Below are 15,070 nucleotides of genomic sequence, written 5' to 3'. Positions count from 1 at the left end.
TGTGCGTACCACAATGTGTACAAAAATGATTTTTACCCGCCATATACGCACAAAGGTCACATTTGGATCCGTTGGATCCGATCAACCCTGCTCCCCGAGGAGGGTTGACCGGATCCAAATCCGAAGGATCCGGATCTGGATTCGACCAATCGAAAGGGTGCGAATCCAGTGGATCCGGTGGATCGGGATCCCGATCCTACCAATCGAACATGCCCTAAGCGATTGGATAACAGACGCCCAATTTGGAAAAAATTATGCACAAAGTGATCACAGATTTTATGTGGTATAGATGCTGGCATAACGGTTTTTGCCTAGGTACGCGTCTATAGTTTTGAAATGGACTGTACATGCACTTTTGGTATAACGACACACCTTGGAGGCAGGCGAAACCGAGCAGCCCGATGGAAATAGACCCAGCCATGGCCAAAGTGCAAACACCAACAAAATGAGACTGGAGCACCCACACTGACACAAGGCCACTGAGAAGTGCATCTGCAGCACACAAGTGAAATCCACCAGAAGCGTGAAAACACAAAAAATCAGGTTGAGCGCGGGGTCTGTGCGCGCCAAAAGGAAAACATTAGCCAGGCCAAGGGACAGCATAACAGCACAGGAGTAGATACCACATGATGAACAAGTGAACAAGAAATAAAGGAACAAAAAGCACAACAACAATGGCCACACTGGTGAGTGGTATATGTGACGAGAGGTAACAGGACAAGCAGTAGTCAATACGTGAAGTGCAACACGCCGTACAAGTCAAGACAGCACACAGAGTAACACATGATGCTAAGCGAAACAGAGCAGAAGTGAACATGGAATAATGGACCTAAGCAGAATGTACATACGCCGCGGAATACAATATCACCTAGTAGGAACGAGATGAGTAGTTCTGGCACTTCAATGTAGAAGCAGTACCGGGTACACACCTCGTAGGAGAGGTATGAGTAGCTCGGGCACTTGCAAAGAAGAGAGAGCTGCGTTTAGAAGCAGTACTGGGTACCTGCATGTACCTAGTAGGAACGGTATGAGTAGCCACCAGTGCCACGCTGCGCGCTTGACGGAGCACTTGCATAGTGAGAGCTTGCCTGTGGAGCAGCAGAGGTAGAAGGGCGACCAGCTGCTACAGGCGCATCGCGGCCGTAGGCAGACTGTGGGGGAGCGCCAGCAGACATGCCGCCGGAGCCACCTGCAGCACGCGAAGCAGCGGCAGGCGGCTGGGGACGGCGCTGCTGCAACTGAACAATGTGGGCCAGCTCGGCTAGCTCGGCTGCTGACAAGATGCTGTTACCAGTGCCCGCTCCACTGGCAGCGGCAGCAGCAACAGCAGCTCCTGAAGCCGATGCTGGGTATCCCACTGCTCCGCCCGTCGATGGTTCGGGTCCTGGACGGCCATGCCCATAATCGTGTGATTGGCTGCTTCCGCCACCGCGTCCTTCATAGGACGAAGCTGGTTGCTGACGACTTTGAGGCACCTGCTCAGCGCGGCGATCCGGGTAGCTAGCAGTCGCTGGCGAGTAGTCACGAGGGTCTGCGCGCACAGGCGGAGCCCGCTCGGCCGGTGCATGGTGATCATACTGCGAGTACGTACTAACCGATGAGCGCTGATCCGTGTAGTAGCGCGGTGGCGAAGCCTCGTTGGGCATGCGCTGTTCACGACTTGGTGCTGCTGCTGCAGGTGCGGCTGCAGGTCGGAACGCTGGCCAATCATCGGAAGGCTTCTTACGGTAAGACGAATCCATAGGAGCAGCAGCAGAGCTGCTTGCTGAGTAGGAGTCACGGCTTGCTTCCCTAGGAGGTTCAGCAGATCTGGACCAGCCGGCATTGGACTCTCGGGACCAATCAGAGGCAGGGGCAGGTGCTCCGGACGAGTAGCGAGACTGCTCGTAGGACGTGTCACGAGCGGGTGGCGGCATCTCCTGGCGTGCTGGAGCATGTCTGGCATGGTCTTCTCGGCCACGTGCCTCCGGAACACGATATGATGGCTCGTCACGACGAGGATAGGATGACCTGGGCTCTTCACGGGCATGTGGAGATGCATAGGGATCGTTTTCATAGCGAGGTGCAGCACGACCTTGGTCATGATGGGGCACAGGACGACCCTGATCATGGTGAGGTGCAGCGTGACCTTGATCATGATGCATAGGCTCCCGTTCTGGACGACGCACCGGCTCGCGTTCATATGCATCTCTCTTTGGGGGTTCGCGCACAGGTGCACGCTCGTCTCTATGCACAGCTTCGCGCTCATCACGGCGAGGACGCTCGCGCTCGTCACGCCGTGGGGGCAAGCGTGATGGCTCATGCCTCGCTGATCTGGGCTCTTCGTGTCTTGCAGGTGGCATGTCATTACGGCGCTGCTGGGGTGCGGGCTTATTGCCTCGCTCACTATCTCGCTCATAGCGCCGCGAGTCCTTTGCACCAGGGCCAGCCCTGGAGCTGCCAGCGGCTGACGACCGCAATTGCTCATCCTTGCCACCGTCCTTCTGCTGAGCGGCATTGCTCAGGGCGCCGAGGATAGCTGCTACGTTCTGCAGGTCGGGATTGCGGTTGATATTCGCCAGGGCTGCGGTACCAGCCGAGCCAAGCGTTGTCAACAGCGTAGCCAGGCCCGCATTATCATCAGCGCCAGTGTTGCCCTTAGCAAGATCACGACCTCCAGCAGAATGCGAGGAAGACTTGTCTGCTCGAGAAGCACGGTGCGGCGGTGATGGCGAGCGACGACGAGGTCGTGCTGACGCCTTGGGCAAGGGAGAGCGCCGGTGAGAACGCGATGCAGCGGCGGCAGCAGCTGCAGCTTCACGTTGCCGCTCCGCTGCAGCACGACGTTCTTTCTCACGTCTCTCACGCTCAGCCTCGCGCGCACGCCGCTCTTCGGCGGCACGCTCCTCCTCGCGTTTGCGGAGACGCTCGCTCTCTTCCCGCTCACGGCGTACTCTCTCTACTTCCTGACGACGTTGCTCTCTCTGGCGAGCGAGCATCTCCTGGCGCTCTCGCTCCTGGCGCTCACGAGCGCGCGTTTCGCGGAGGCGTTGCTGAGCAGCCCTCTCACGGTCCAAACGCTGGCGGCGCTCTCGCTCACGCTCTTTCTCTCGAGCCTGGTCTGTGGCAGAGGCGGGGCGTTGCCTAGCCTGATCACGATTATTGGCGGGACGGTTGGTGCGTCCACGTTCGCGAGCAGCATCCCTTTGTCTTGCCTTGGCCCTGTCGTCTGCAGTTACTGTGCGGCCTTGCTGGCCAGCAGTGACTTTGACACCGCTACTTCTGCCGGCGGGAGTGTTAGGTGAAGATTTCACCCCTGGCTTGCCACCACTGGCGCCACTGTTGCCACCGGCCTCGGACGTCTTGATAGAGATGGTTACGGGCCCACCGCGTTGGTCCACAGTGATCACGCGACCACCGCGATCTAATGGCACACAGAGACATTCACAAAATCAGAAAGGAGTGAGATAGAAAAGTAAGCACCTGGTGTAGGACCAACAGCAGCGAGGGGAAGGCAGGCCAGCACGCTGACAGTATTTCAATAAAGCAACCACACACAACTAAGACACGCTATAGCAAACCTCAGCAGGCATGTTCAAACGCAACCACTACGTTAGACACAACACAGTGGCAATGCACAAGAATAATGTATGAGGACATGTGAAAATACCTACCTCCAGCTGCCTTTGAACCTGGCGACGACTTTGCCCCAGGCCCATTGCTACCGGTTTTCGATGCGCCTTCTTTGCTTGGCGTACCCTGGTTGGAACTGGATTTGGCTTGCGCTGCCTTACCAGTAGCGGTGACTGGCCTCTTTGGAAGAGACAGGCTAGGATCGGCCTTGGCCTAAAAAGAAAAAAAAGAATGATGAAGAATGGACTTCAATGGTACTGCCAAGGACTGAGTTCTTGAATTCCCAGTGCAAAGCAAGCAAAGTAAAGGGAATCGTAAGTGATTACTACTCTAAGACAGCAACTGTCTACGGTCCACTACACATCTCCGTCTCTCCACAAATACAAACACAATCTGACTAGAAAGAGTGGGCTCTTTAAAAAATCACCGGGCCGTCACTATGAACGTTGAATATCATGAATTTCGAATACGAGCTCATGTATAATTTCCGGGTTACGAGCATTTTTCCTTACGGAAAAGCAGCCTGAACACGAATGTCGGAATCTTGTCGGGAGAGTCAATTTACTATGCTATGCCGTACATACAACATGTACAACCTGTGAGCATCATGCCAGAGGAAAATCAACTTGCTTTATCTTCAAAAGGCGAGTTTCAGCACTTGGTTCGCCTCTTATTGGAGCGCAAATTTGTCTTCCTAAACGTAGGTAGCAGAAACAGATTGGGCTGTACCGGCTCCAAATTTAGGGGTATGGTATGCTAGTATAATGCAACACAACTATTGTTAAATCAGTATCAATAAAAGGTGAAATTCGAAAGCCAGTTCACGTACAAGGTCGAGGCGAACACGCAAGTAAGCATGCGATCTTGGCACAAACAGTTGATGGTGGCACGGCACAGGTAGTAGGGCAGTAGGCAACGCAGACAAGGCAAGACACTAATACTACTGACAGTACTCTACCTTTTCCACAGTGATGAGTCGCTGCTGAAAGGTAGTGCGGTGCATCGCTGATATGCAGCGGTTTGCCTCCAAAATCGTGGACATGGACACATAGCCAAAAATGCGCCCCCTGGAGCGCGGGTGTGTAACAATCTTTGACGACAACACCTGGATAGGCGAATCACAAACAAAGATTAAGAAAGCAGCATCAGCAACAGACCGAAGAACAGAACTAACTTCAGGCCCTTCACAAGCAACCCTTCTGAACGTTTCCATAGAGAACAAGCCAACAACACAGGTACGTACCACATAATATCAATCAGCATTCTGACACAAACACACAAGTGACACGGTGACGGATTCAACCCAAATGAAAAGGGCGCATCTTACCGTGCCGTAGGCGCTGCACTTGGCTTTCAGTTCTGTGGCCCGCGCCGTAGAGTTAAGACCGGAAATCCACAGGCTGCGATTGGCCAGTTCCTTGGCCTTAGCCTTTTCCGCAGCTGCTCCAGATTGAGCAGGCCTTTTAGCACTAAATACACAACAGCATTGCCCAGGAAGAAGCAGAACAGCAGCAGACCAGGAAAGAAATAAGGTGCTTATAGTGGAAGGCAACCACCAGAACATCAGCTACAGCTGGAATCAAACAGAAAAAGCAATGAAGGAACACAGCAGTGATTGTATTGACCAGAACCTGTTCTGGTCCATACAATCAATGCACAATCAGATAGGAGTGCTACGCAAAGACGCTGGGCGACCCGACATGCGCAAACCAGAACCAGCCAGGCTTTAAATAGCCATGATGCACGACCATGCAGATGAGGAGATGCAGTCCCATGGAGAAAACACTTGGACACGCAGGAGAGGAGAACTCAAATAGCCTTTTCCACGCATCCAACATATGGCAGTGGAGCAGCTAGCTTCGAGCGCAGAGTTTCACGATCTTCAGCACCTTTGTGACTGAGCTGGTGTTTAAGGTACACCCGGATGACGAACGCACGGTATGAACATCCACCAGGAAAATCAATGCAATGCAGGGATCCCAATGACTGTATTGCCTTGTCCATTTCACAGTTTTCGCATTCTGCAACTCGGAGGATGTTGTCGAGGAGTAGAAAAGGGGTTTGTGTGCTGTTGGTCGCTGTGCAAGTAAAAAGCATCGCATCACATAGGTGACAAGGACATGATCATAAGTGGCAGTGGCTGGCATCCCTCCGCTGGCCCACTTGGCCAATACTTATGGCCTCCACTCCACCGAGACCTCTGACATGCTACAATTGCCCTCCAAAAACGGCACAGAACCCACGTGCCTGCTCTCAGTTGCTTGAACATTCGCCGACGCAGAATCAATGCTTCATACCTTGGTTGATGGAGCCTAGCTCCATAACAGTACAGCAGGTCCGAATTATCAACAGCAGGTGACGCGGTGTAACAGGGTAGAGAGAAACGGGGAGATTAACAGAAGTACGCACCGGTACCTCAAAAGACATCCCCGATAAAAAGCACCCTGGAGAAGTGGCTAATGACATGTGACTGGCATAAGTGGCAGAATGGCAGGCACACTAATCCTTGGGTTCCTTTTCTCATTGGCAAAGGCCAGCTGCACTGGCGCAGTGCAATCCAGCTGTCAAACACAACCTATTCCCATAGGAGCTGTAGACCTGTGGTCTGAGGTGATTTTTCTCCATCGCCGCTGATCGCTATGTGCTTGGTGCACACTAAGAACAAAACACTCACTAGGAACTTTTGATGCTAGTGTAAATGCTGCGGTTGCTACTGCTGCTGCTGCAGCAGCAGCAACACAGGATGTCATCGGTGACCTGTCACTAAGGCGACACAATCTTACCTGCTGGCCGCCGTGGTGGTAGTGGGTGCAGCTTTAGTGGCAGTGATGTCCTTTCGAGAAGACGCCGCTGCTCCAGGAGCACTTGGCTTCCCAGTCCCTGCGGTCTCCTCGGAAACGCTACCACTGCCCATGGTCTTGGCTTTCTCCTGCTCGTCATCCTCGGCATGCAGCGTGATTCCTTCCACGTCGTAGTCCAGGACCTGGCGATCAAGATCATCGTCGTTTAGAAGATACGATGTGGCCACGGTTGCGGCCAAGAGTGACGGCGTTGACTGGGCTGTGCCTTCGTCCAGCGTGGGGGTACCGGGAGCGTCATCCGTGTCGTCGTCGTCAGCGTCAACATTGGCTACGAGGGCAGGAGTGTCATCTTCACCAGTGATACCGTCAGCATCTTCCTGCTCGTCGTCATCCATGGCAGCAGTAGCCGAGCCATCGTCCATTACTTCTTCAGTATTCACGTCCACTTGAGCTACACTGATAATAGCGTCATCTTGGTCGAGACCGTCGGCATCTTCTAGATCGAGTTCATCCGGGACACCTACGGCATCTTCTTGACCCTCTTCCCCGCCATCCAACTCAGCGTCGTCAGTCAAAGCGTCCAATGCGGCCGCAACCTCCGTATCGCTAGCGTCTTCACCAAGCGTATTCTGGCCGTACATTTCCTCTTCATCGGCCACGGCAGCACTTGGCTCCTGCCCCTCGGCATAATCTTCATCATCTTCGCACGTGGAATCATCTGTTGAACAGTAATCATATGGGTGCACCCAAGCCAACACATTTTAACAAAGCAGAGCAGCAGCAGAAATACGCTGCTAGGCGTGCATGCATGCTCACACCCGCACACCCCGGCACTTAACGCCACACGTACCCACGCACATGTATGCACACCCAGCAGTAGCAGACACGCCAAGCATGACACAGCCATACAGCATGCAGCCATACAGCACACAGTTGAAAGCAACTGCATCATTCTGGCAGTGAGAACTGCACGGCAATGAGCTCCAGGACCATTGGAGGACTGTTGGCCGGTTGAGCTTTAGAAGAAGGCATGATGTGTGAAAATACCATTTCACTGGATACAGCACGGGCGGCTATTGCCCTCAACCTCCGCATACTAATGCCATTCAATCACTTGCAAGCTATGAGACCAGATATGTCGACGGTATTGCCCACAACTAGGCATTATAGCCGATCGAGAGAGTCTCGTCCATTTGCTTCCAGTGCATTGAGAAGTTTCCGCATGGCCGCAACCAATCTCCTGTGTTGGACTTCGTACATTGGTTAGTGGCCAGGATACTAGCAGCCAATGAGCTAGGACCCAGCAAAAATGTGTCCGCACAGCTTGGGTGCTATGGATCATGCCAGTGCCGTCCATCAGTTGTGTGAGTTGTTGATAGCCTCGATGATCCATACTAAGTGATCAGGAATCAGAAAAATTGCCATATGTTACGACTCTCAATGATTCCACTCCGTTGTAATTGCTCCGTCTTTCTTTACGTTGCAGACGTTCACCCTGGTCAAAAGTTGTTCAGGTTGCATCAAATCGATTCCTGTCAGACAAGAGCAAGCAGTGGGCCCTCTACACTGCACCAGGGAGTCTGGATATCACAGAATTCCAGTGGTTGGTTTCCACCTCCGCAATCGCAAGAGGAAGCAGGGAACTTGAACTGTATCATATTGCCACACTGCAGTGACCACTTCAACCATCCAGATGTGGCCGTCTGCAGAGCGGTGGCCTAAATCTCAGAGTTGTGAGCCCAGAGGCGTGACATTGTTCATCTTCAGTTGGAAGCTTGTTGATTGGATACTGGAATACATACATTGTCTGTCTCCAGTCAAGATAGAGCCGAGCAATAGAAGAGGAGCAGAAAAAGCAGAGCCCAGCAGCACATTTCCATCCATGGCAGGATACATTAATCCAGAGAGCCTGCCACCAGCAAGGCATGGGTTGCACATCGGCACCCGAGTAGCCAGTTGACCGACCATGTGTGGCACATAGGGACAGCTAGCCTGGACTTGAACTCCAGTCATGTGAAGGGGAGACAGACTAGATACACCAAGCAGCATGGGCGACACAGCACTCAGCAGTACGTACACCATGATGACAGACCGGCCAGTGCCGAGCGCTAGCATATCTAAGTTCTGGAGAAAACTCACAAGGGCAGGTATTTCATTGCTTCAGTATGCTCCTCTCCCCCCGCCCTTCCTGACCCCGGACAAATAATGCTCCCGTGCATCAGGGGTGCAACCACACTGTTAACAGAACCCAGGACACATACCTTCCAAGACTTCTGGCAACGCCGCCTACAGACACAAACAGAGAGAAGAGAGAAGGAAATCGTGACTACAGGCAGTAGCAGCAGCAGCAACACTCAGTGTGCTTTGCCGATGTTTACCTTCAAGGCAATACTACACATTGCAGGACTTTGAAAAGTTTGAATCATTGCCCTACGTGGAGCAAAACGTGAGAATCGAAGAAATTTGTGGAGTTGGTTGCAATATCAGGCTCACTAGAGCAGCTCTCAAAAGGGATGAATGCGACTCTTTTGCTCCTGTGGGGAATCTAGTGGCGATATTTGGATAGAGGAAATTGGTAGCTTTCCAAAGAGACCAAGAATCTTGGTCTCTTTGGAAAGCTACCAATTTCTTCATCCTGAAGATGAAGAAATTCCACCACTGGTGAGTGAAATTAGATTTTTTTTAATGCATACTCAGGCTGCTGCACGCCTCAGCGCACCCTGGCAGGAACACATGGGTTTAGTGGTAGTCCTGAAAGGGTTAATACTTGTCTTTTTGGTAGGACTGGTTCGCATTGTAGGATGCTCACAATTAACCAGTTATAACATAGCTAATCAGGCATTATCCATCGGTCACTTACATCATCATCATCCCCAAATCCTATGCTTTCGACGTCTGTAAAGACACACAGCAACCATGCATTCACACGCATGAGTACACACAAACACACACACACAAAGCAGACCACTTTGCACAACGTATAGGCATACTCTCTGAATATAGAGACTATCTGGCGATGGTTTTCACGGGTCACTAAGTTCAAAGTAACTACAGACAGTACAGTGTAGAGTGCTTGAATGATCCTCCTTGTCTCCCTGCCCACAACCGTTCACCTGAAGGGTATTTCTTAGAAGATTTTCTATGCATGTGTTTTCCCTAAACCAGGAAGCCAAGCACGAAAAACGTAGTTTTGGCATTTTGTTGGCAGCGCCTGCCCAAGAAGCCAGTAAAGTGGGGTGAAAAGTAGTTTGCAACATGTGATTCAACTGCCAGCTATTGTTATTACTTATCCATTTACACTGGGCAGGAAATAAGTGGAAAATCGGATCTAGGAGAACTATGCAATTGGTTATTCAGAGATTGTCTGAGATACGCGACGTATAATGATAATCGATACACTTCTGAAGCACTTGCTCAAGCTCTGACACATGATGACATACAGCTTTCGACAAATTTTTTAACCCGTTATGTACGGTGTGTACGCGAATCGATCACATATGATCGATCCGTAAAACCTTCGTAACTCCATCATGTCTTGTCCGAATTCAACAATCGAAGGGTCTATTCAGTAGCGGAAACTCTAAGCTTTCCAATGCAACAATCGCCGAAGAGCTACGATGTACGAATCCAGAGATATCGCGCGCCGTATTCTTGTATCGGCAAATTCAAATTTTTTATCGATCTCTTCGCCATTTTAGGGGGAAATCCCTTTTCGTGTGCTCTTTGACCAACTCAGCACATGATAATGACGTAGTTGGCTGAAGTTTGAATCGCCTCGAAAAGATTTGAGCGTTCTGCGATAAAGGAGAGTGGAATGGCGTTGATAGGGAAATTTGCTCGCATATTGGGCTTGGAGACGACTTTGATGTGTTCCTGTGCCTGATTTGTGGCAGCTAGTTGATGGATCCTGGTATCCTCGCGTTGCTCTCGCCAGGAGCTTTCCAAAGAGCCCAAGATTGTGGAAATGGAGCGAATGAGGCCAAAGTTATAGCCTGTTGAAGGTGAAAATTGTGCTGAAAATTCAAATTCTGCTTCATTCTGTGCTGGAAATCAGTACATAAAGGGTTAAGGTCGAATAGGGTTAACCGCCATAGGGGTAAAGCTAGACCAGGAACAATTTTCACTTCGCTGCCTACAAGACTCAGACAAGGGTTCTAGCAAGCTAAGTATGCACTAGGCAGGAACAAAACATTGACATACCTTCTTCCATCACAGGCCCCGTCAGCTGTACAAAAATGAGGAAAAAACAACAACAAAAAAGTTAAATGAATGGATCAGGGTAACTGGCTTCACAGATTACCTGTGCCATGCCACTGAACCCCTTAGACACCATAATGCAAGGAGGGGAGCATCAATTTCAAGGATCTATGATCAAGTTGAAAGATGGAAAAAAAAGGCTGATGAAGAAGCAGCAGTTTACAGCAGCTTTGAGATGATTGAACTGAGGAACATTTCCAAGAGCCACTAATCATAAGATCACCGTAACAATACGAATGCTATGAATGTTACAGCAGTGCCTCATGACCACCTTACCTCATCAGTTCCCAAGGCTTCTTCAGCTGTTGCTTCCTCTTCTACAGGTAGACAAATCCAGCATCAACACAAAGACAATAATGTTTATTTTTATTCTGTTTTTGAAGCACAAACTCGATATTAGGCTGCATTCGATTGTGGCAATGAGACCTAGAACCCTGCCAGCCGATCAATTTGATCGAACGGATCAAAAAGAACAGTTAAAACCAGGGAGTTGTGAAAGGGCTTTCATGACAACCCAGTTCAAACTGATTCCAGACCCACAAGAATGGGGTTAGCATAGTAAAAAAGAATGGCACACCCAAATCTCTGGTTGCAAAGGGTATTCATGCGCAGGGGCAAGGGAATTTTGAACCGTGTAAAACAAATGAGTGGCTCAGTATCCGCGTGTGAAAAAAAGCAAAGATATTTCGCCAATGTTGTAACTTGTAAGCAAAGCGAAAATGGATCCGTCGAATTTGCTTTTGGGAGATGCGTTGACCAGATCCGAATCCGTGCGACCTGGGTCCAGATTCCTACAATGAAACAGGTCCAAATTTGGTGAAACCAGGATACGCCCGCAGCCCACGGATTTGCACAATCAAACGTGCCCTTGTTGAAGGCTGGGATTCGGGCCACCCGGCACACAAGTTTGGGTTCTTGTTGATACATGGCATGGTCCTTTTTATTTTCCATGAAATATTAGGTTGAATAAAAGTCTGATTGGAGTGTATGAGTGATCTTCATATCAGATTGTACAGGGGAAAAAAATCAACTCCACAGTACATGCACACTCTCACACTTCACATCTTACTGGTTGTCATTGCTTTCATAATATTGGGCAGAACTGCCCGTTTGACATGCGATGTAAAATAAATAAACAACAACAACAACAACATCTACCAAACCGTCTAGATCAGAAACACTGGAATAGTAAACAGCTTTGCGTGACTTGTCAAGGTAACCCAAACCCACCTTGACTTGCGATCGTCTCACTGTGAATGGACGTCTGTGATGTACTTTGTGATGTACTTTTCCTGGGCGAATCCTGCAAAAATGAAGGGCAAGGAAAAAAAGAAAACAAATTATAAAGGACACAGATTTGGAGCCAAGAATATAATTAGGAATGAGAAGACCTAAAGAGTACTACTACATTTGTAGTTGTCTACCAATTTATTGCCAAAATACTGAGGGGGTCAGAATGTGAGGCATTCGGCACAATACACACGAATGGTATTGACAATCAACGACCTGATATTTAGCTTTGGTGCGTCTCGCATGCGCTCACCGAAGCCTTCCAACTTGGAAGGGGCTTGGTTATGTGCTCGAGGTGATCTGTGCTGTGCGATGGTGTACCACCACCTTTCCATCATAGCCAGCCGTATTTGTTTATGCCTTGAGTGCAATAGCAAATAGTGATGAATAGAACACGTTGCCACGTTCGTTTCTGGGAGGGGGGGGGGGGGGGCAATAGTTTTCGTTTCTAAACTGAAGAGATGGGAAATTATGGACGACCCCTAAATTGCCGCCTGTAAAGATCTAAAGCAGTGGTCGGAATGGGGGAAGAAACATCGCTTGTCGTCTGGGTTAATTCTCAAAATGAAGCGGCTGCAGCATGAAGGCCAACTTAATTTCATGAAGGGCCTTCAATGCCAATACTAAAGGGCGGTCCAAATCCACAAAGATTCAAACCCAAGCTTCCACGTACATACTTTCTGTGTGTTTTCATGCCTGTGCATGACAAATCGCCAAAAGGTCTCCCTCAACGCAACGAACTAGGACTGGTACAGATGAGGATTGTAATCGTGCCAACGCGAACCTCTCGGCCCACTCCCGCATGAAGATGAAAGCAGCAGATCCATAATATATTTACACAATACTGGTACGCACAATCATTATTATTGATGAAAAATCGTTCACGAAAAAAAATTCTCACCGAGGGCAAAGAAGGAGTCCTTGATCCTGAGGAAAGCCAGGGAAAAAGGACGTGAAAACACGCAGTTAGGCCAAGACAGAACCCACAACAAGAATGATGAGAGAAATGAATGTAATACTTGACATCCAAGAAGATAACACTGATTGCGGCAATTCTGGACAATGCTCTTCTTACCCGTTGTGGGCCGTGCAGCACGGCGTGCCTCTTCACTTGCTGATATTTCGATAACTTCAGAATTCTCTCCAGCCTCAACAAGAGCCTATACCGTGCGGTGGGAAAATACACATGAGAGGAAATAATCATGACCTCTTGCTGGCGCAGACAGAGCGTATTCAAAGCTTCTTCTTTTCCTTACGCTCTTCAGTCGGTCAACAAGAACGGATTTCACACCAGTTTTATCCAAATTCCTGCGCTCGAGCTCAGCTCGAAGATCCACGACACGCAGGTCGACAATATTAACCTGGCGGGACATGGCTAAGGATATCTAAACCTAGCCTACATCTACTAGATTCTCTTCCAGCGGCGTGCTAAAAAACAAACAAAGCAACGTTGCGTCGACAACAAGCCCAGCTCCGTACCATGAGGCAACTGTTTCTTGTTGCTGAAAAAAATTGAAAAGAACATGCAGTCGTGTTATCATGTTCAGTCTCAAGTAGATCTACGAGTCCAATGCACGCGCACACGGTACTGCTGTACTGGTAGGGCGCAGCTAGCTAGCTTTCGCTTTCCGCGCCGCGCGCTAGCACTTTTTGGCTGACGTCGCTTGTCGCCCCCCCCCCCCCCCCCCCCCGGGGCCCCCTACCAGTCCGTGCGCCAGACCACGTTTTGGCCCGATTTTTATTTTCTGCGCGGGAACCGTGCATACATGTACATGCAGACGTTATGCAGGGAAAGATGACGACGCCGGTCAGTAAATTGTTGGTCGATTTGTTGCCTACCTCGAGGCCAGCCGGTGAAATGAGGGCTTCCTTCTTCAAGAAATATGTTTCCAGTCGTTAGTCGGATGCCACTCGTCTTCTAAACATCGTACTTGATGCAACCAGCGCAGTTGGATGGACGGGAGGCGAGGAATTAATATTTTTTATCGTTTTCGATTTTCACCCTATTCTGGGTTGCCATTACATTGCAGCTGGCAGCACCACGAGGGAATTTTTTGCACAAGGGAGACTAGGTGAATTCAACTCCTCAGAGATATCGCCATGACAGGGTAAGGTTATTTTAGCCCTGAAATTGTGTACAAACCAACGGCACGAAATTATGGAAATATTTATTTTTTCGCGATAATTGCATGTCGGTTGAAAAAATGTAGCCATCTTTGTATTGTGGCATCCTGGCGGTATATTTCGTAACTATACTGCATGCTGTTACTGGCCAGTGCTCTGTATCTGAAATGGCCAAGCGGGACAGGTGGAAGCTATTAGGACATATATTACGCCAGCCAAGTGACATCCCTGCAAATGTTGCTCTCACTGCTTTCTGTACATATGCTACCAGTCAGCCCTTTCGAATAGGTGCACCCCGCTCTTGCCTCACCACAAGTCTCCAGCAAGACGTCCGCCTCACACCTATCTGCATTTTTAAGCCCAGCTGCCTTCGTGATCTCGGCACCTATGCCCGCGACAGAAAACAATGGAGTAACATCTGCTCAGCCATTTAGTCTAGTACTGCTCTTCTTAAATTTGACCTTTATTACAAGGCTCTTCTTTTCTTTTTCATTTCGTTCTCCCACTCTCACCCACACATGCTCACGGTTAATTCTGCCGTCGTGAGTCCCATTCGGGACGGATACGAGAATAATAATAATAATCGTAAAATGGCAATAAATAAGATAAATTGTGCACTCATAACAACAGCAAAAATGAAGAAAGTCAAGTTCCATAACTTTTTCTTGTGACTGTCATCAGTGGAACGCCGTCACATAAAAATGTAATAACTAAAACACACACTTATATACATGTAGCTAATATGGTTTCAGGTAGAAATACAGCAGCTAACAAGTACAAAAAGCGAAGTTTGCACCTTTGTAATGTGTGAATATAGTGTATGTGAGAAAGGTAGTGGCAGATGAATGTGATACTGTGTGAATGAATGTAATGGTATATAAGTGTGTGTTTTAGTTATTACATTTTTATGTGACGGCGTTCCACTGATGACAGTCACAAGAAAACGTTATGGAACTTGACTTTCTTCATTTTTGCTGTTGTTATGA

General features: G+C 49.3%; 1 protein-coding gene across 1 annotated transcript; it reads right to left on the bottom strand.

Moving 5' to 3' along the window:
• Window positions 1–446: 446 nt before the first annotated feature.
• Window positions 447–13,474, bottom strand: LOC135816772 (SAFB-like transcription modulator). Its single transcript, XM_065329876.1, has 13 exons — window positions 13,217–13,474; window positions 13,036–13,120; window positions 12,862–12,887; window positions 11,901–11,973; window positions 10,947–10,987; window positions 10,614–10,638; window positions 9,274–9,308; window positions 8,675–8,699; window positions 6,396–7,131; window positions 4,940–5,081; window positions 4,571–4,717; window positions 3,654–3,825; window positions 447–3,403 (listed from the first exon to the last, which is right to left on the bottom strand). The coding sequence occupies exons 1-13, from the start codon at window positions 13,331–13,333 to the stop codon at window positions 1,014–1,016; spliced, it is 4,014 nt and encodes a 1,337-aa protein (XP_065185948.1). The 5' UTR covers window positions 13,334–13,474; the 3' UTR covers window positions 447–1,013.
• Between the last annotated feature and the right edge of the window lie 1,596 nt (window positions 13,475–15,070).

This window comes from Sycon ciliatum, chromosome 1 (assembly GCF_964019385.1).
Source record: "Sycon ciliatum chromosome 1, ocSycCili1.1, whole genome shotgun sequence".
NCBI lineage: Eukaryota > Metazoa > Porifera > Calcarea > Leucosolenida > Sycettidae > Sycon > Sycon ciliatum.
The sequence above is the reverse complement of the archived record's forward strand: the minus strand, read 5'-3'. Positions and strand labels throughout refer to the sequence as shown.